The sequence below is a fragment of the Musca domestica genome, unplaced genomic scaffold, assembly GCF_030504385.1.
Source record: "Musca domestica strain aabys unplaced genomic scaffold, Musca_domestica.polishedcontigs.V.1.1 1, whole genome shotgun sequence".
NCBI classification, from domain to species: domain Eukaryota; kingdom Metazoa; phylum Arthropoda; class Insecta; order Diptera; family Muscidae; genus Musca; species Musca domestica.
Window position 1 is genome coordinate 32,157,276 of NW_026712114.1, and position 20,000 is coordinate 32,177,275.

The 20,000-nt window shown below is 38.1% G+C and overlaps 3 protein-coding genes across 3 annotated transcripts in view; 2 read left to right on the forward strand and 1 right to left on the reverse strand.

Moving 5' to 3' along the window:
- LOC101900656 (mucin-5AC) overlaps positions 1–20,000 on the forward strand; it is a 275,856-nt gene that overhangs the window by 187,717 nt on the left and 68,139 nt on the right. The gene's annotated exons all lie outside the window — the stretch shown is intronic.
- LOC101900312 (neprilysin-4) lies at positions 2,222–4,480 on the forward strand. The gene has a single exon (XM_005179889.4). It carries the CDS (start codon positions 2,311–2,313, stop codon positions 4,423–4,425), a length of 2,115 nt encoding a protein of 704 aa, XP_005179946.2. The 5' UTR covers positions 2,222–2,310; the 3' UTR covers positions 4,426–4,480.
- LOC101900835 (neprilysin-1) lies at positions 9,723–11,922 on the reverse strand. The gene has a single exon (XM_005179892.4). The coding sequence runs from the start codon at positions 11,829–11,831 to the stop codon at positions 9,765–9,767; it is 2,067 nt and encodes a 688-aa protein (XP_005179949.2). The 5' UTR covers positions 11,832–11,922; the 3' UTR covers positions 9,723–9,764.

A 20,000-nucleotide genomic window follows, 5' to 3' on the forward strand; every position in this document is an offset into this window, starting at 1 on the left:
AACTCTAGCTTCCGCACGAATGGAGGTAGGTTGATACAGTTTTACTCAAATGTGTGTGTGTTCGTCTGCAGGAGTTTTGGTATTAAAAGAGGGCTAAATAGGTCCACGTCCCCATATAACGGTACTTTCCTATGTAAGGTATTTGGATGCATCAGCAGAAATGGTTCGAAAAGTAATGAAGCGAATGAAGCAACAGAAAGAAAATAGAATCAAAAGATCTACAGAGTTGCTTCGCTTGGCCGAAAGAGGTGAACTGTCGAATTTGGTTTTCTCCGATGAGAAAACATTTGTTGTCCAGCTGTTTGCAAACAAACAAAATTATCGTGTTTACTTGCCAAAGAGGTCAGCTGGTGGCCTTCGGTTGGCCACCAGAACTCAAGCGTCAGACATGGTGATGATGTGGGCCGATATAACATAACAGCCGATGGTCGCTCTCCGGTCGTATTAATCGATCATGGCATCAGAATAAATGTCTAATGTTATCGCGAAAATACTCTGGAGGGTGTATTAAAGACTTGGGAAAGCAAACATTTTGGCCGCAGACCTTGGACATTCCAAAAGAGCTCAGTACGCGCCACCCAAGAATGGGTAGAAAATGTGGTTCCTCGCTTCATTTCAGCGCACAATGGCCACCAAAATCTCCGGATACCAATCGGTTGGACTATTGTCTCTGGAGTATTTTGGAAAGCAAGGTTGGCACTAAAAAATTTCAAAGTGTCGATCACCTAAAGCAAGCGCTTCGCCGGAAATGGCCAAAATACCGCAGAGCAATATTCGGGCAGAGTGTGACGGTTTCATTGTCCGTTTGAAGGCCATAATTCGTAACAAAGGTGACCAATTCGAAAAAATCTAAACTGATTCTAAAATTTGATGCTATTTCCGATATTTTTTGTTTTAATTCAATAAAATGTTAGAAAATGTAAAAATTATGGCGTTTGACTTAGTTGCAGGTTTCTATATATATATTGGAATTTGATACGGCCAAAACGTGCCTCATCGTTATTTCGACCCTAGGTCTCTTTGGACCAAATCCGTTTCATTACATTTGGAGTCGACCTAGCGATGTCCATCCGTCTGTCTGTCTGGCTGGTGCGCATGATAACTCTCGAAGGGAGTATCCGATTTGATCCAAATTATATTATTCTAAAAGTTAGATCGAGTTCGGAAATTGGCAATATCGGTCCACTCCATCAAGTACCTCCACCCCAAAGGGTCAAAATATTTAATAATTATAACTCTAATAAAATATGGTGTAAGAGTCTGATTGTCCTCAAATTACGCTCATCATAATATTTTTTTTTTTAACCCAAGGTCTGTTATGGAAATGGAATATGTCGGTCCACTCCTTACGGTACCTCCTCACATAGGTTCAACATTTTGAATATACATATAGCTCATAAAACGCAATATTAACATCTGATTCCATGCAGACTTACTACATCTCTATATTTCCATCCACACGAGATCTGTTATCAGGGTGGTAATGATCGGTCCATTCCTTCTGGTACCTCCTCCACATAGGGTCAAAGTTTTGAAGAACCAAAACGATTATAAAGTCCGAAATAAACATCTGGCCCTCTTCATATTTCCCACATCTCATTTTCTGAAGATGGGATATATTGGCCCACTCTTTCTCACACTGGTTCAAAGTTTGGAATATCCATAAAGCTCTTTAAACGCGAAATTAACATCCGATTCCATTGAGACTTGCAAATTTGAAAAGCTCTTAAGCATTAAATGGACTTTGGGAACATTATTTGTTTCCTCAAAACACGCTTAATGACAAATTTTAGAATTAAAGCACTGACAGTACAAATTTTCATTTTTTTCATTTGAAATTAAAAAAAAATCATGTGAAGACTTGTGCACGACTTTCCAAAAAAAAGCCCTCCGCCAACCAAAAACTGCCAGCATGCTAAATTGCCAAATTCCAAACCCAGCCTTCCGGACTCTAGATCAACATTCACTCATCTTTTATATTTTGTTCCCAAAATGTTTCCATTTAGGCAACAACATGGTAACCCTGTTTTATGTTATCAAACTAAGCTTGAATTAAGTCCAATTCTAATCTCCACATAATGCTAAAACTTGAACTAGCACTGTAAACTTTTAAAAGAGAGAAAGAGGATAGATCACTCTTTCCATTTGCGGGCAGAGAGCAATCCGAAAACTAACGCTTGCCCGCTGATAAGAGCACCCATTGAAACTCTGATAAGAAATTTGCCTGTTTCCCGCTTTCAGTTGGAGAACAGCATTATATGCTCCATAGTTTAGTTTTAAGCTTTTCGATGAATAGTTTAAGGCAGCAGCATGCTAGTGAAAAGTTTTGTTGTCTATGTGGTAATTGTCACACTGCCCTTGGCATGCGGCTTCCCTGAAAATGAACTCTTCGAGACCCCAATGGGTAAAGAATTGCTGAAACGTAGTAAGGCCGCCGATATCAAATCATGGATGGATGCCAGCCATAATCCCTGTGGCGATTTCTACCACTTTGCCTGTGCCAATTGGAAACGCATCAATTCGGCCCAGTTGTTTGGGGATTATGCCACCGATCAATTTCATGACATGCTCAAATTAATGGAAGCAAAAATATTGGATTTTTTAACTGATCCCAGGAGGGGAGCTGTGGTGGAGGATAAATTGAAAGATTTCTATGAGTCGTGTTTGAGAGTGCATTGGAATGATGGTGGCTACTTGGAGGCACTGCGTTCGGTCTATGGGGAATATGGAGAATTTTCATTTCTCAAAGTGAAGCCGGTCATTAGAGGACTTGGCGACGGAGAAGAGGGAAAGATGATGGAGGGGCAAAATCAAGAAGTTGAAGAATTCCATTGGTGGTCCACCGTGGCGAAGATTAAAAATACCTATGGCCTAGCCATTATATTGTCGGTGGATGTTTTGAAGGACCTAAACAATGCCAACCAAACCATGGTTTATTTGGGACCTCCAAATTTCGAAAGAAACCCCACTGCTGCCAATCCCATAGACCAGTTACAGGATGCCAGGCTTCATGCCTTGTTACAGCAATATCTAGGATTAGACAAGGACTCGGCCAAGCAGGTGGCCAAATGGATAATGAATTTTGACATTTTACTCTCTCAAAGCTATACCGACAAACATGAAGGTAAATCCAAAGCGGATCTGCTCACCCTCTACAATGTCAGCGATTTGAATGAGGAATTCCAAGACCATTTCGATGTGGAGAAATTTTTACAACTGACCCTGGGTACTGAGAATTTGCCGGCCCAGGTCTATGTCTATGACAAAAAATATTTCGAAAAATCTCTGCTGATTATCAAGGCCACCGATTCGGCTATTGTTGAGGACTATATTCTGTGGTCTCTATTAAAAGATTTCATCATTTACGGTAAGCAACGGGCTCCCAAGAAATGGTGCGTGGCCAGGACCAAAAAATACTTTAGCAAATCCCTTGAACACGTCATCTACCAGCAATATCGTTCGGAGCAATATGAAAAGGAGGTCTATGAGCTGTGGCATGAAATCAAAGCCGCCTTTCATGACAGCCTTAAGGGTGACAAATACTATTGGATGGGTCAGAGCACGCGGGAACATGCTCTGGAAAAATTGGATAAAATGAATTTAACCATCAACTCCCATGACAATGAAAATTTTCAGGAATTCTTTAAGGATTTAATAATTAGTCCCCACAACTACGTGGCCAATATTAAGGCGATACTCAAACACATCGAATCCCTGAGACCCAATAAATTGGAAGTGGCCACCCACGACCTGGAAAACGAGGAGATAATGTCCTTCACCCCCACATATAGTGAGTTCAGCAATGCCATACAAGTGCCAGTAGCTCTACTGCAGCCCTATCGCCTATGGCATCCCCTCTACCCGAAGGCCATAAAATACGGTACCTTGGGCTTCCTGCTGGCCCATGAAATGATCCACGGATTTGACGATGAGGGACGGGTGTATGATGCCCATGGCAATGCCGTCAATTGGTGGGACGAAAAGTCTGCCTATGAATTTGAATCGAGACGTCGTTGTTTCCAGGCCCAATATCACAACTACACCTATGGTGGCCGCCTGCTGCCCAACAGTCGAAGGCAAAGCGAAAATATAGCCGACAATGCCGGGATTCGTTTGGCCTACACCGCCTATGTCCGTTGGCTGGAACGTGAAAAGCCTACGAACGCCAACATTGAACGTGAAGATGTCTTACCCAATTTGGACTACAACAATCGCGAGCTGTTCTTCATCAGTTTTGCCCAGCTTTGGTGTGAAGATGTTCAAACGCTGTTCAGAAGTTATTTAGCCTTCAGCGATGTCCATGCACCCTCTATGTATCGGGTTATTGGTTCATTGTCGAATTTCCACGATTTTTCGTGGATCTTTCGATGTGATATGAAACCGGAAACGCCCATGAATCCCTCGCTGAAATGTGAATTGTATTGAAACGAAGATGAAAAGAGTTTGTATGCGATTTTTAATAAAAGAAATAGAAAAAAAAAACATTTTTTTTTAGATAAATACGGGAAGAAAACGATAAGCACAGGAGGAGGGCCTCTAAAAGGTAGATGATCCTAAAAAAAGTTTTCAATTTATTAGGATTTTTTAATCAATCCAATAAAGAGCTACAAAAGTGGATTGAAAAAAAATTATTTTTTCAAAACTAAAAAAATCAAAAAAAAAAAAAAATGCAATACATTTTTATACCCTACAACACTATGTGTTGGGGGTATAATAAGTTTGATTGGGCCAAAAATTATGTAACACCTCGAAATATTGGTTTCTCACATAGGAAAGTATATATGGATCTTCCTATCTCGCCGAGCTGAGTCGATCTAGCTATGAATGTCGATCCGTCCGTCTGTCCATGTTAATTTGTAATCCCTCTACAGGTCGCAATTATGGCCCGATCCTCACGAAATTGAAAATGGAGGTGGGGTTTATGTCAGAATAGAACCCTATTTCTTTTGGATATGATCGCATGATATTTAGGTGTTTAAATGGACCAAAAATTGAAAATTTTCCTGATTTTGCAGTTTCTCTACAGGACGCAATTATGGACCAATCGAAGCGGAAGTTAGCATGGCGCTAGAGCTTCGGGCTGGGCAGACGGCTTCCAATTTTGGTGGTCATCGGGTAATATTTAGTGGGTGAAATAGACCATAACATTTCTGTTAAATAAAAGTCAAATTTTATATTAAACCGCGAATATTTTTAATAACGGCGAAATCACAAATAGGCTAACAGGCCAATTCTGGCCGTAACGTAGATGCCGATAGTAAATATATCGGAAATATATATATATATATATATATATAATGTATATATGTAAAGGAAGAGGATGTATATAATGTATATATGTAAAGGAAGAGGATGTTATCTAGAATGCTTATATCTCAAGAATGGCTGGACCGATTTTGACAAATTTTGTCGATTCATAATGCCCTCCTGGTGTAAAAGTATAAAATCTAAAAAAATCGCATAAAACTGGAACTGAACTGGACCAACAACTAAAAATGCAGCAGTTATAAGGTCACAAATAGAAACTAATGGGCACGAAATCTCGCATGAAGTTAGGGTTAAGGTCAGCGGGTAGAATGGACCACACTTTCGTGTGGAAAATTACCAACATTACTTACAGGCGATATCCGAAGTAAACAAAAGACGAACTTCTGGCTCTTTATGCTGATTTCGTTGACGAATATAACCAAATATCGTAGATAAGCATATCATATAGATGAGTCTAAATTTGGAGATACAGAAGGGCCTCTTACTTTCGCAAAATATTTAGGATTTCAAATGAACCAAAAGCAGAAAAAAATTCGTGATTACACAATTGAAGCCAATCGACACGTCTGAGAAGAGAGTTAAGAACAGAGAAGAATTCTAGCCTTTTGGATGACCATTGGATTATATTTAGCTGTAAAATGGACCACACAACTAAAAGCACGACGGTGTGCGTAAATATTGGGCAAATGTCCCTGGTGACATAATTTCAAAAGCGAAATCTTTCAAAATGGATTTAGACATAAGGGGGCTTCTAACTTATTGTTGTGTTGTAGGGTATCACATGGTCGGCCCCGCACGACTATAGCCTTTGCTTACTTGTTTAACATATTTTGTAAACAAAAATATATTTTTTCAGATATAATAGAGCAACAATGCTTGAGATTTAAAAATAGTTTTAAAAACTAAAAAAAAATATGTTTTCAAGACCAGATAGAGCTACAAAGGGGATTTTTTAAATATTTATCAAGGCGAAACGATTTTTTTAAATTCCAAATAGAAAATATGTATTTTCTTAAACCGTTGTAATGCTACAGAAGCGGATTTTTAAAGAATATTTTTTGAATACCAACCAATTTATAGATATGGATTTTTTAAATAGTTTTTGAACCGAATTTGAAGAATTCTTTAGGAAGATTTTTAAAGACATTTTTTCGAGTCCAAATCGATCTATAGACGTAAATGTTTTACGAAAATTGTTATACCCTCCACCATAGTACGGAGGGTATATTAAGTTTGTCATTCCGTTTGTAACACCACAAAATATACATTTTAGTATATTCTTGATCAGCATAAAATGCTATTTCAATTTAGCAATGCTCTCAAAAATTGTACTCAAAAATTGCCAAATTCGTTCCAAATGGTGGAGGGTATTCAAAGTTCGGCCCGGCCGAACATACAGCTTTTTTACTTGTTCGTTTTTTAAGGAATATTATTTCAAACTCAAAACAATTTATGGAAGTGAATATTCAACGAATATTTTTGCGAAACAAAGCCATTCTTTGGGCATGTTTTTTTTTTAACATTTTTCAATCTCACATCGGTTTTTTTTTTAAATAGTAATTTTGTTGATAAATGTTAGTTTTTTAGAGAGATTTTCCAAATACCACATGAATTGGCGTTTTGAAGTTTTAATTCCATATTTTTTTGAAAATTTCGGATTAAGATCACTTGGATCATCTCAATACAGAGTGAAATAAAAAAACTGCAACCAATTTCAGACTGCTGTCATTTCTAAGCCACAAGTCCGACAGCTGTTAAAATTATTCCAGTGACAGCTCATTATATTGTTTACAAGCGTACAATAGCATTTTGGTGAGAATTATCCAGAAAAAATCTTATTCGTAATGGAATTCAAGCGTGATAGTGTGATTTCTTTATATTTGGCTGGAAAACCAGAAGTAGCTATCGTTAGAGCACTCCAGCATTTAAATGTGAATAAATCTTTTGTGTCTCGTATCATTGCTCATTACCGTGATACTGGTAGCGTAGCCCGACGTCAAGGAAGTGGACGGAAGAAAACAGCAACATCAGCTGAATTGGTTCGAAAAGTAAAGAAGGGACTTGATCGAAACTCGGGTCGCAGTGGCCGAAAATGGCTCGTGAGCTTAATATATCAAAATATACCATTCGGCAAATATTGAAAAATTAGCTCGGGGTAAAGCCATTGAAATTCCAAAAAGTGCAAGAACTTACACCGCAACAGGAAGAAAATAGACTCAAAAGAGCTAAAAAGTTGCGTCGCTTACCCGAAAGTGTTGAACTGCCGTATTTGGTTTTCTCCGATGAGAAAACATTGATATATTTCCCCAAATATTGTTGTTACAGTGCATATTACGGCTGCGTAGGACAAAAATAACAAATCGGATGAACAATATTTATGGGAGCTATAGCTATATCTGAACCGATTTCGATCAAATTTGGTATACTTATTTTCAGGTCCAATCTGATCGTACGTGCAAAATTCCATACTATTCGGACTGATATTACACGTTTGGTGCACAATAGAAAGCAAATCGGACGAAGATATATATGGGAGCTATATTTAAATTTTCACCGATTATCTCCAATTTCAATAGGGTTCGTCCTTGGGCCAAACAAATGATTTGTACAAAATTTCATCTGGATAGGGCAATAAATGCGAACTCTACTTTGTTTACAAAAATACATGGAAAGACGGATATGCATAAATCGACTCAGAATGTGATTCTATGCAGATTATCAAAAGGACTATGGGTCTATCTCGTTTCATTTTGCCTGTTACAAACAAATGCACAAAGACATAATACCCTGACCACCTTGTGGTGTAAGGTATAAAAACAGACATCGTGGGGGAGGTACGAGAAGAAGTGAACCGATAAATTCCATATTCACCTCAGATCTCAGGTTGAGAAAAATATGTAGATTTACAAAATTTGAAAATAATCACCGACTTGGCTCTCAATTTTGAAGACATGAATGCTTCGCTGTCCAAAATGATCGTGTTTACTTGCACCTTTGGTTGGCCACCAGAACTCAAGTGCCGGCCATGGTGATGGTGATAGTGTGGGCCGCCATAACAGCCTATGGTCGCTCTCCGCTCGTATTAATCGACCGTGGCATCAGAATAAATGCCGAATATTATCGCGAAAATATTCTGGAGGGTGTATGGGCACGCAAACATTTTGGTCGCAGACCTTGGATATTCCAGCAAGACTCAGCACCATCGCACTCAGCACGCGCCACCAATGAATGGTTACAAAATGAGATTCTTCGCTTCATTTCCAGCGCACAATGGCCACCAAAATCTCCGGATACCAATCAGTTGTACTATTGTGACTGGAGTATTTTGGAAAGTAAGGTTGACACTAAAAAATACAAAAGTATCGATCACCTAAAGCAAGTGCTTCGCCGGGAATGAGTCAAAATACCGCAGAATAACATTCGGGCAGTGTGTGACGGTTTCATTGGCCGTTTGAAAGCTATAATTCGTGCCAAAGGTGACCAATTCGAATAAATCTAAACTTATTCTAAAATCTGATGCTATTTCCGACATTTTTTGCTTTCATTCAATAAAATTTAAAAAAAATGTAAAAATTATGGCGTTTGACTTTGTTGCATTTTTTTTATCTCACCCTGTATATCAGCTTTGTTTAAATTTTCAAATGCAAAATATCGTTTACTTTTACACGCCGAAAATGACTTGCAAATTAAGTTAGATTTTAATGTTTTTTTTTTCAAATGTTATCGTAATTATTTTTTAATATTTCAAGGCCCAACAATAATGGATTTTTCAAAAAAAAGCATCTATTAAAAAGTTTAATTTTGAATATTTTATCTAGCCTAAATATTTATGTGGATTTATTTAAGTAGCTACCGATATATTTGGGGATATACGACATCGTGCACCTGCATGGACAATACTCTTCCAAGGGGTAAAGTATTAAAAAGCAACTCCTTGTGTGAAATTTGAGACAATTCCAATGAAAATTTTGGCTACAATCATCAAAATACCGAATATCGAGGCTACCGTTATATGAGAACAATATGAATTGAACCGATATAGCCCATTCGAACTTAACCTCCCTGCATACAAAAGACTGATCTGTGCAAAATTTCAGCTTCCCATCTTAATTCGTTTTGACGCTAGCGTCATTACAACAGATGGACAGGGGTAACTCGTCTTAGAATTTTACGCTGCTCAGGAATATATATCAAAGTATATATATTCCTGATCATCTAAAATTATTATTTCGATGAGATACAAATGGACGAATGACGAAGTTAATATACATGCATGATGGAGGGTATAAACATTTTCAAGCGATAATAAAATTTTTACAAACTCTTATTTAGATCAAAGTATGAAACTTGTTTTTGTATTGAAAGTATTTTGTATTTGAGTATTTAAAAATACTTTTTTTTTAAATTCAAATACATATGAATTCCGTTTTTCTCAATTCAGAGCTTATGACATCCTTGTTATCTGACATAAACTTTATTTATCATTTCTTTATTAACTAATAAATTTCACATTTATCTCTCGGATTCATAGCACTTCCTGGGTGGCATTTGAAAATCTCCGAAAATTTATTGAAATTTGACAATGGTCCAATCACCCGAAACTCCGATGGTGCATGGATGATCTCATCGAGAATGGCGGTACGATATTTCGTGTGAACATCGTCACACCACAGCTGGGCGTAGCTTATGAAAAATAATTCCCAATTTGTGTACTTGAGATCTTGGAAGTTCTCTTTGATTTCGAGATCGGGTTGCATTTCTTTCGTGTTGTGCCACCAATGGGAATAGGCAGCAAACGCCAGACGTATGGCTGCATTATCGGCTATATTTTCCGATTGGACCGGCTGAAGGGGTAGCTGTTGCTTTTCGTATACGAAACGATGATATTGTTGTTCGAAACACGAACGTCCCTCTTCGAAGGTATTTTCCGACTCTTCATCCCACCAGTCACGAAGTTGTCCATAGCTGTCGTACCGACGTCCCTTGTCATCGAAACCGTGGATCATTTCGTGGGCCAAGAGGTTACCCAATGTGGCGAATTTTATCGATTGCGGATAGAGGGGATGCCACACCATGAAGGGTTGCAGCAGACTGACGGGTATCATGATGGAGTTCTTGGAACTTCTGTAGACCGGTGTAAAGGAGGTCAACTGGGCCGTATCCAATGACATGGTGGTAGTACTCTTCTGTGCTGCCCTATGACGTAAAATCGCCTCAATATTCGTGACATAATTGGAGGGATCTATTTTCAGGGTTTCATAGAAACGCGGGAAATCCACGTTTTCATAGGAATTGATGGTCAAATTCATGGCATTCAACTTGTCGAGGGCTTCCCTTTGCACCTGCTGCGACATCCATGGATAGCTGTTGTTTCGAAAAGCACTCCTAAAACTGGACTTGATTTCGTGCCACAACTGCAGTAGCTCTTTTTCGTAAACCTCCGAACGATATCCCTCATAGATGGTGTGATCCATAAATTCACCAAAATATTTTTTCGATTGTTTTGTACAAAACTCTTCCTTCTCCGATGGCTTCATAACCACTGTGTCAATCAAATACTCTTCCAGCAGCTGCCAGAGTACATAGTCCCGTAGGATCTCCGGGTGGGTAGAATTTACCACTTCCAATAGATTTCGAAAATAGCCTTCGTTGAAGAGGTACAGCTGTTCGGGTACATCGCTGGTATTCAAGGCAATGCTCAAAAACGATTTCACATCAAATTCAGGATATTTTTCCTGCAAATGATCTAGGGTATACAACTGCAGCATATCATTGATGTCACCTCCGTCATTCTCCTCGGCCGAGTCCACATCCATCTGACTCAAATCACTTTCCACTTGCAGCAATGTTGAGGTGATATCCGATATCTTATCCCTGTTAATGTAAAATATTTTACCTAAATACCAGGACATTGCGTCTTCTTTGTCTTGCAGATTGTTGGATAGGTCCGGAGGACCCAAATATATTTTCGTCTCGTTGCGATTATAAAAATCAGTTTGCACATCGATGGATAAAAGTATGGTCTTGTCATATAGCCTCTTCAACTGAGCTATGGTAGACCACACATCAAAGGTCAAAATCTCCGCATTATCGGCCACACTCCGATTGTTGTTGAGAAAAGAAAACTCACCATATGACTCATAGATCCGATGCAGGTCCACTTTATAATTTGCCGAAGCGGAATTCAATTGTATGCAGGACTTGTAGAAATCCTGTAGTTTATCCTTTATGGAATTCGTATGTGGCTCGGAAGTATTATTCAGTAAATCGTGCACCTTCTGATGTAGGATATTGGTCATTTCTTGAAATTTATCCCTACTAACAATTTGGCTATTGTCAGCTTTATTTACCCGCTGCCATTGGCCGCAGGCAAATTTATAGAAATTATCGCATGGCTGGACCTGGGGATCTATCGAATTGATTATTTCGGCTTTCTTACTTTTTAGTAGAATATCTCGAACAAGTGAACTACTCAAATCGATTTCGGCACTTGACGTCAACACATTTGCGATGAGAAATAAAATTATTTGAGCAAGTTTTACATTATCGAATCGGAAAGTCATGTTTATTTTGTGAATTGATTTTTTACTTCTTCATTCAGGAGGCCTTGAATGTTAACATTTCGAAATTTATTTCAATACTGGGATTAATTTTCGAAGAGCTTTTTAGCAAACTCATTCGAATAACTGCATGTGCCTGATATGGAAAACACTTTCATTGTGTTTTCGTCGATCTATAGCTGTGGTTATCAGAAGTTCAAGCTATTTGTGGAATGTCGTTCTTGTTGTTGTGTCCCTTATGATGATGTTGTAGGTTAAGCTGCACACAAAGCTTTTGCAAACCACAAGCAATTTTTATACCCTCCACCTTGGAAAGGAGGGTATATTAACTTTGTCATTCCGTTTGTAACATCCTTAAAAATTCGTCTTAGACCCCATAAAGTATATATATTCATAATCAGCATAAAATTCTGAGTAGATTTAACGATGTCCGTCAGTCTGTCTGTTGAAATCACGATACAGCCCACATTATTTGACATAGAGCGCCAAAATTTAGCAGAGCAATTTGCATTGTGTCTAGGATGGTTGGTATAGAAAATGAGATATATCGGTCCACGTTCTGGTATAGTCCCCATATAACAGTACCTCCCGATATTCGGTATTTTTATGGTTTTTGCCACATTTTTTCACGGATTTGTCTAAAAATTGGTATTTGTGGGTCATAATAGGTCCTAGTTCGTGTAGCGAAACATTGTAATTATAGGTCCACGTTTTGGTGTAGCCCCCATATAACGGTACCTCTCGATATTCGGTAATTTGATGATTTTTGCCACATTTTTTCACGGATTTGTCTGAAAATTGGTATTTGTATGTCATAATGGGTTCCAGCTTCGGTGGCGAAACATTGCATGCATGGGTCCATGATTTGATATAGCCCCCATATTACGATACATCCCGATATTCGGTATTTTGATGGTTTTTGCCACATTTTTTCACTGATTTGTCTAAAAATTGGTATTTGTGGGTCATAATGAGTCCTAGTTCGTGTAGCGAAACATTGTAATTATAGGTCCACGTTTTGGTGTAGCCCCCATATAACGGTACCTATCGATATTCGGTAATTTGATGATTTTTGCCACATTTTTTCACGGATTTGTCTGAAAATTGGTATTTGTATGTCATAATGGGTTCCAGCTTCGGTGGCGAAACATTGCATGCATGGGTCCATGATTTGATATAGCCCCCATATTACGGTACATCCCGATATTCGGTATTTTGATGGTTTTTGCCACATTTTTTCACTGATTTGTCTAAAAATTGGTATTTGTGAGTCATAATGGGTCCCAGTTCGTGTGGCGAAACATTGTAATTAAAGGTCCACGTTTTGGTGTAGCCCCCATATAACGGTACCTCTCGATATTCGGCATTTTAATGGTTTTTGGCACATTTCTTCTAATTTTTCTTTTACCCTAAGGTGGAGGTTATTAAAAGTTTGGCCCGGCCGAACTTAATGTTTTTTTAATGTTTTTTTTGTTTATGAAAACAAGAAAACTAGGCCATAGTGAGTGGGTCGGCCGACAAAAAACTAAAGAGGAGACATCGTTTGAATGGCAAACTTTTATCCCAAATTAGTTATGGACTCGGAAAAAATTTGAGTGAGGGTATCGCTTGTCGCCCGAATGTGTCAGAAAAGACTGGGTTTTTAGAAATTCGTTACAGAACAGTACGAAAAGTACTCAATATGATACACTTTGTATCTAGAAGTCTTAAATGTAGAACAGTCACTCATGGAGTGTATGATGGATGTACCAAACGGTCTCTTTAGATTCGCTCTATGAGTGGGAAAATACTAAAATGTACTGTAAAAATGTTTTGGGAAAACCGATAGAATTATCTGGGAGAACCCCTAGAGTTGGAATTCTGAAATTAGGTAATAAGATTTCTATTGGATTGTATGATATAGGTAGTTACGGAAATTTTTACTTATATGTATTTAATGGTACTAAATTTGGTACAATTTCGATTTGGGTGAACCCACAGAACTGGAATACTGAAATTGGAAATGGTACTATATTTGGTTTTCGGTAAGGCAATAGAGACAAAATTCTGAAATTATATACATTGATTATTCATGGTATATATGTTAGAGATTTAGCGATGGTTTAGAAATGTGTCCTTTATTTGTACGAAAAGTACTAAATAATACTATATTTCGCATTGGATGAAGAGATGAAGCTGGAATCCCGAAATTTAATACGAAGGTCTCTGTTACAATCTGGTGTTGATATTCGGAGGAGATTTTGTAAATGTTTACGAAAAGTACTAAATAGTACTATGTTTGGTACAATTTTGAATGTAATGAAGAAAAAGTTCTTGAAATCTAAAATTTCGTATTATGGTCGGTGTTCATGTGTAGCCTGGCCATAGGAAAGTAGTTTCGGAAATTTGTATTGTAATTGTTCGAAAAGTACTATGTGGTACTAAATTTAGCATTGGGTGAAAAGATGGAAACAAAATTCACAAAGTTGATTATGGTATCTGTGTTTGAGATTTGGCGGTGGTTTGAAAATACGTCCACTGCTCATACGAACAGTACTAAATGGTACTTAACTTGCTTTTAGGTGAAAGGATGCGGCTGGAATACTCAAATTTAATATTGAGGTACCTGTTGACAATCGATGTTGATATATGCAGCTGAACCTCGTTTTGTAACCTCATTCTGCGGCCAAAATGTTTGCGTGGCCAAGGCTTTAATACACCCTCCAGAATATTTTCGCGATAATATTCGGCATTTATTCTGATGCCACGGTCGATTAATACGAGCGGAGAGCAAAGAGCGACCATCGGTTGTTATGGCGACCCACACCATCACCATGGCCGGAGCTTGAGTTCTGTTGGCCAACTGAAGGTGCACATTTCAGCTGACCTCTTAGGTCTTTCTCATCGGAGAAAACCAAGTTCACCATTTTCGGCCAACCGAAGCAACTCTTTAGCTCTTTTGAGTCTATTTTCTTTCTGTTGCGATGTAAGTTCTTGGACTTTTGGAATTTCAATGGCCATCCATCACCGTAGCTTAAGTTCTGGTAGCCAACCGAAGGTGCACATTTTCAGCTGACCTCTTAGTCTTTCTCATCGGAGAAAACCAAATTCACCATTTTCGCAACTCTTTAGCTCTTTTGAGTCTATTTTCTTTCTGTTGCGGTGTAAGTTCTTGGACTTTTGGAATTTCAATGGCTCATTTTTCAATATTTGCTGAATGGAATATTGCGATATGTTCAGCTCACGAGCCATTTTTCGGCCACGCCGACCCGGGTTTCGATCAAGTAGCTTCCTTACTTTTCGAACCATTTCTGCTGATGTTGCTGTATTCTTCCGTACACTTCCTTGACATCGGGCTACGCTACCAGTATTACGGTAAGGAGTGGTGGTACGAGAAACAAAAGATTTATTCACCTTTAAATTCTGCGCCAGTCAAATATAAAGAAATCCTACTATCATGCTTGAATTTCATCACTAATAACTTTTTTTCTGGAAAATTTTCACTAAAATACTTTTGTACGCTTGTAAACAATATAGTGAGCTGTCATTGGAATAATTTTAACAGCTGTCGGACTAGTGGCTTAGAAATGACAGCAGTCTGAAGTTGGTTGCAGTTTTTTCATCTCACCCGCAAAACACACATTGGATCCATGTCAGTCCTACTTCTCTCTCTCTCTCTCTCTCGTTCTGTCCCTCAGGCCCCTCCCCTCTTGTAGAGGTGTTACATCTTAAAACTTTCAAACTTGGCACGTGCCATTTCCTCCATTGTTTGGGAATTTCTACCCAAGGCATTTTATTTCCATTCAAATGGAAAAACTACCTACTTAATGGAACAAGAAGAAGAACAACAACAGCAGCAGCAACAACAAAACTTTTTTGTTTTGCACTTCACATTTTATAAGGAAACAAATAATGCAAATAAGAATTTCAAATGGAAAGATTTACTGTATTCCCCTACAACCCCCTTTCTGCACTTCTGTCAAGGCCATATAGTGTCAACTGTTATGCAAATGTTTTTTCATAGTTTCCAAGTGTGTCTGCTGGAGGCAAAGTGGGTTGAAAACCCTAATTCCATCTTCGTTTTGGCGTTATGTTTCGTATGTTGACACTGAGCCACAATTTCCACATTTGTTGTTGTTGTTGTCGTTGTTTGTTTCTTTGTTTTTCCAAAACTGGCCTATTCGCAAAATGTATGCAAACAATTTTTTATTTCATTTTGGATTTTGGCAATTCTCCACAGAGAATTCAAACCATTGTCGGTAACGCCATCAAAAAAAAAACGTCCCTCTATCTCTTGGCTGCCTTCCTTGGCAAAAAGCAAAGCACATGGCCATCTCACCTGGTGTGAACGGCACACAACCAAAACAGGGCTTCATACATCCACATATGAAGCTCATTGTATTTGGATTTTGTATGGCAAGGATGTGACAAGAATCTCCTAACTCTCTCTCTCTCTCTCACACACACTCTCCTCTTTCCCTCTCTCTCGTCGTTTCAGATCAAATGAAATGAAAACGACAGCAACAAAATACCATCAAATTAGGCAATTTTCACTTCTTCGGCTGCACTCACCGTTGAAGGAACTGGCTGCAAGAACGAAAGAGTACGGCAGAAAACACTTCAGCACTTTTAAATGTTAATATGAAAATAACCTTAACCTTTAGGCTAAATATTTATAGAGGACTAAATGAAGGCAAACACGGCTTTAAATATTTAATAAAGCGGCATTGAAATTAAAAATTTGTTTGTCATCATCGTTTTTTATACCCTACAACACTATGTGTTGGGGGTATTATAAGTTTGATTGGGCCAAAAATTATGTAACACCTCGAAATATTGGTTTCCCACATAGGAAAGTATATATGGATCTTCCTAGCTCGCCGAGCTGAGTCGATCTAGCTATGTATGTCCGTCCGTCCGTCTGTCCGTCTGTCCGTCTGTCCATGTTAATTTGTCACTCTACAGGTCGCAATTATGGCCCGATCTCCACGAAATTTAGAATGGAGGTGGGGCTAGGGTCAGAATAGAACCCTATTTCTTTTGGAGATGATCGCCAAATGTTTAGTGGTTGAAATGGACCAAATACTGAAAAAATGTCGGATTTTGCAGTAGCTATACAGGTCACAATTATAGACCAATCGACGCGGAATTTCGCATGTAGCTAGAGTTTAGGGCGGGGAAGAAGCCTACCAATTTGGGTGGTCATCGGATAATATTTAGCGGGTAAAATAGACCATATCTTTTTTGTTGAAAAAATTCAAATTTTTCATTAAACCGCGAATATTTTAAATCCCGGCGAAATCACAAAGCCATGACAAGGTTACTTCTGACCTGTACATTGATGTTAACATCCTACAAAACGGATATATAGCAAAATATGTGCGATATATATGTTTATCAAAGAAGATATGCTTGAAAAATCTCTTATATGTCGAGAACGGCTGAACTGATTTCGACAGTTCTCATTAATTCAGAATGGCCTCTTGGCAGGAAAGAAAAAACGTCAAAAAAATCGAATAAAAATATATCTCTAAAGATGAAAATATTGATTTTGTAAAATGTTCTCATATTTTTTCAATTTTGTCATATATTTGGCATATTTTCATTTTGAATTAAACATTTGGTAATATTTCTACAGCTAACAAAACTAAGTAGTTAGGATATCAGAATATCATATACAGATCGCATTTATGGCCCGATCCTTACGAAATTTTGCATGGGTATAAGATGAGGGTCAGAATAGAAGCCTACTCTTTTTGGAGATGATTGCAATATATTTAGGGGTTGAAATGGACCAAAAAACTGCAAAATTGTCAGTAGGTCGTAATTATCGCCCGATCCTCACGCACATTTGAATGGGGGTTACCGGACATTGCATAAGCCAAGCAGTTTTGGATGGCCATCCAAAAATATTCAATTTGTGAAATAGTTGGCCAACTTTTGTAGACAAAATACGAAAATGTCCATTCCAGCGACTTTTTGGAGAATTCACAAATACAGGAAAGACGCACTTCTGACTATTTCGTTAACGCTGATTTCGTTGAAGAATATAGTCAAATGTATGTATCTCATATAGATGCGTTTCAGTCAAAAAGCAATAATAAAGGTTAATCTTTTGCCACTTCTGAGATATTATAGGTCTTTTAGAAATATTGGTTGCAGATCTAGGAAGACCGTTTACCAATAAATTGGGAATGAGAAAATTAGTTTAAGTTGCTATTATTCGAAAATTAGAGAACGAAACCTGATGGTTTTCTTTTATTATCTGTCACAATATCTTGTGGAATTCTTTCGACTATCTCGCCTATATAAACTGTTTCATTTATTATAGTGTTGTAGGGTATTCAACGGTCGGCCCCGCTCGACTGTAGCCTTTGCTTACTTGTTTATGTTTTATTTTCACTCACCTACACTGCGTGCAAAGGCAATTGTATCCGGTGTGTGTGTGTGTGTTGAAGAAGACGCAGAGAATGGAAAAATAATATTCATCATCAAGGCCTTGACTGTTGTTTGGACAGACAGATAAATTGTGAATGTTGACTGGCTGGCGTATGCTTGCAGGGAATGAAGAGATATTTAATATTTATCATACGTTACGACAACTACTGCCCACTTTTGAAGTAGAGCTTTAAATCCTTAAAGTAAATCAAATAAAAAACAGCAAAGAAAGGTCAAAAGTGAAGCTGGACCGACTAAATTATACCCTACAGCATTTTGCATGTATAGCAGACCTACCCGAAACAAACACACGTTTATATTCTGATTTTTTATACCCTCCACCATAGTATGAAGGGTATATTAAGTTTGTCATTCAGTTTGTAACACCTCGAAATTTTAGACCCGACAAAATATATATATTCTTGATCAGCATACAATTCGATATCAATACTACGAAGCTTACGAACGAATTGAAGTAGATTGATAAAATTTTACTCAAATGTATATTATGTCTGCAGGACTTATGGTATTGAAAATGGGCCATGTAGGTCCACGTTTTTGTATAGTCCCCATATAATGGTACCTCCATTTTTCGGTATTTTGGTGATTTAAACGACATTATTCACCGGGATTGTTTCAAATTTGGTATTTGAAGTTCGTAATGGATGCTACAACAGTCTGTGCAGGTCCACGTCTTCGTATAGCCCCCATATAACGATACCTCCCGATATTCGGTATTTTGATGATTTTAGCGACATTATTCATCGGAATTGTTTCAAATTTGGTATTTGAAATTCGTAATGGATGCTACAGGCTATGACAGTAAATTGTTTGTGCAGGTTCATGTCTTCGTATAGCCCCCATATAACGGTACCTTCCGATATTCGGTATTTGGATGATTTCCACCAAATTTGACGGCGGCATTTGTACCTCTGGTACTGAATAAGAATGCTGTAGAGTGCATGATATGTTACAAACGGAGCAATAAATTGAATATACCCTCCATACTATAGTAGAGAGTATAATAATATAAAATAATCATTTTTTTATCCTCTGCCATATGATACGGCTAAAACGTGCCTCATCGAAATAACGGTTTTAGACCCTAGGTCTCTTTGAACAAAATCCGTTTCAGGCCATTTGGAATCGACCTAGCGATGTCCGTCGCGTGTCTGTCTCCTCTGGGGCGCATTCTCTCCCTCTTGCAGGGAGTGTCCGATTTGGTCCAAACTTGGTACATCTTAATATTGTTGTCAAACTTAAATCTAGTTCGCAGATAGGCAATATCGGCCAACAAATAATTCAAACAAATACTTTACTGCACAAAAGGAGAAAGGATAATCCAATCCAACTTTGCAAATCCTAATATTTGCATCAGTGCTAGGTCATGTGCGAAAATTTTGAATAATTTTAACTCCAATAAAATGTGATGAAAGAATCCGATTGCTTTCAAATTCCACACATAACAATATTTTTATTAACCCTAGGTCTGGTGCAAAGCTGGAATATATCGGCACACTCCTTCTGGTACCTCCCCCACAAAGGGCCAAAATTTAGAACATTCTTAAAGCTCATAAAACACGAAATTAACATCCGATTCCATTCGGTCTTGGCACGTCTCACATATTTCCATCAAGACAAGATCTGTTATGAAGATGGGAGCGATGGGATCATTTCTTCTGATACCTCCCCGAGATAGGGTTCAAGGTTTTGAAAAACAAAACGCTCAAAGAAAGCAAAATAAGCATCAAACTC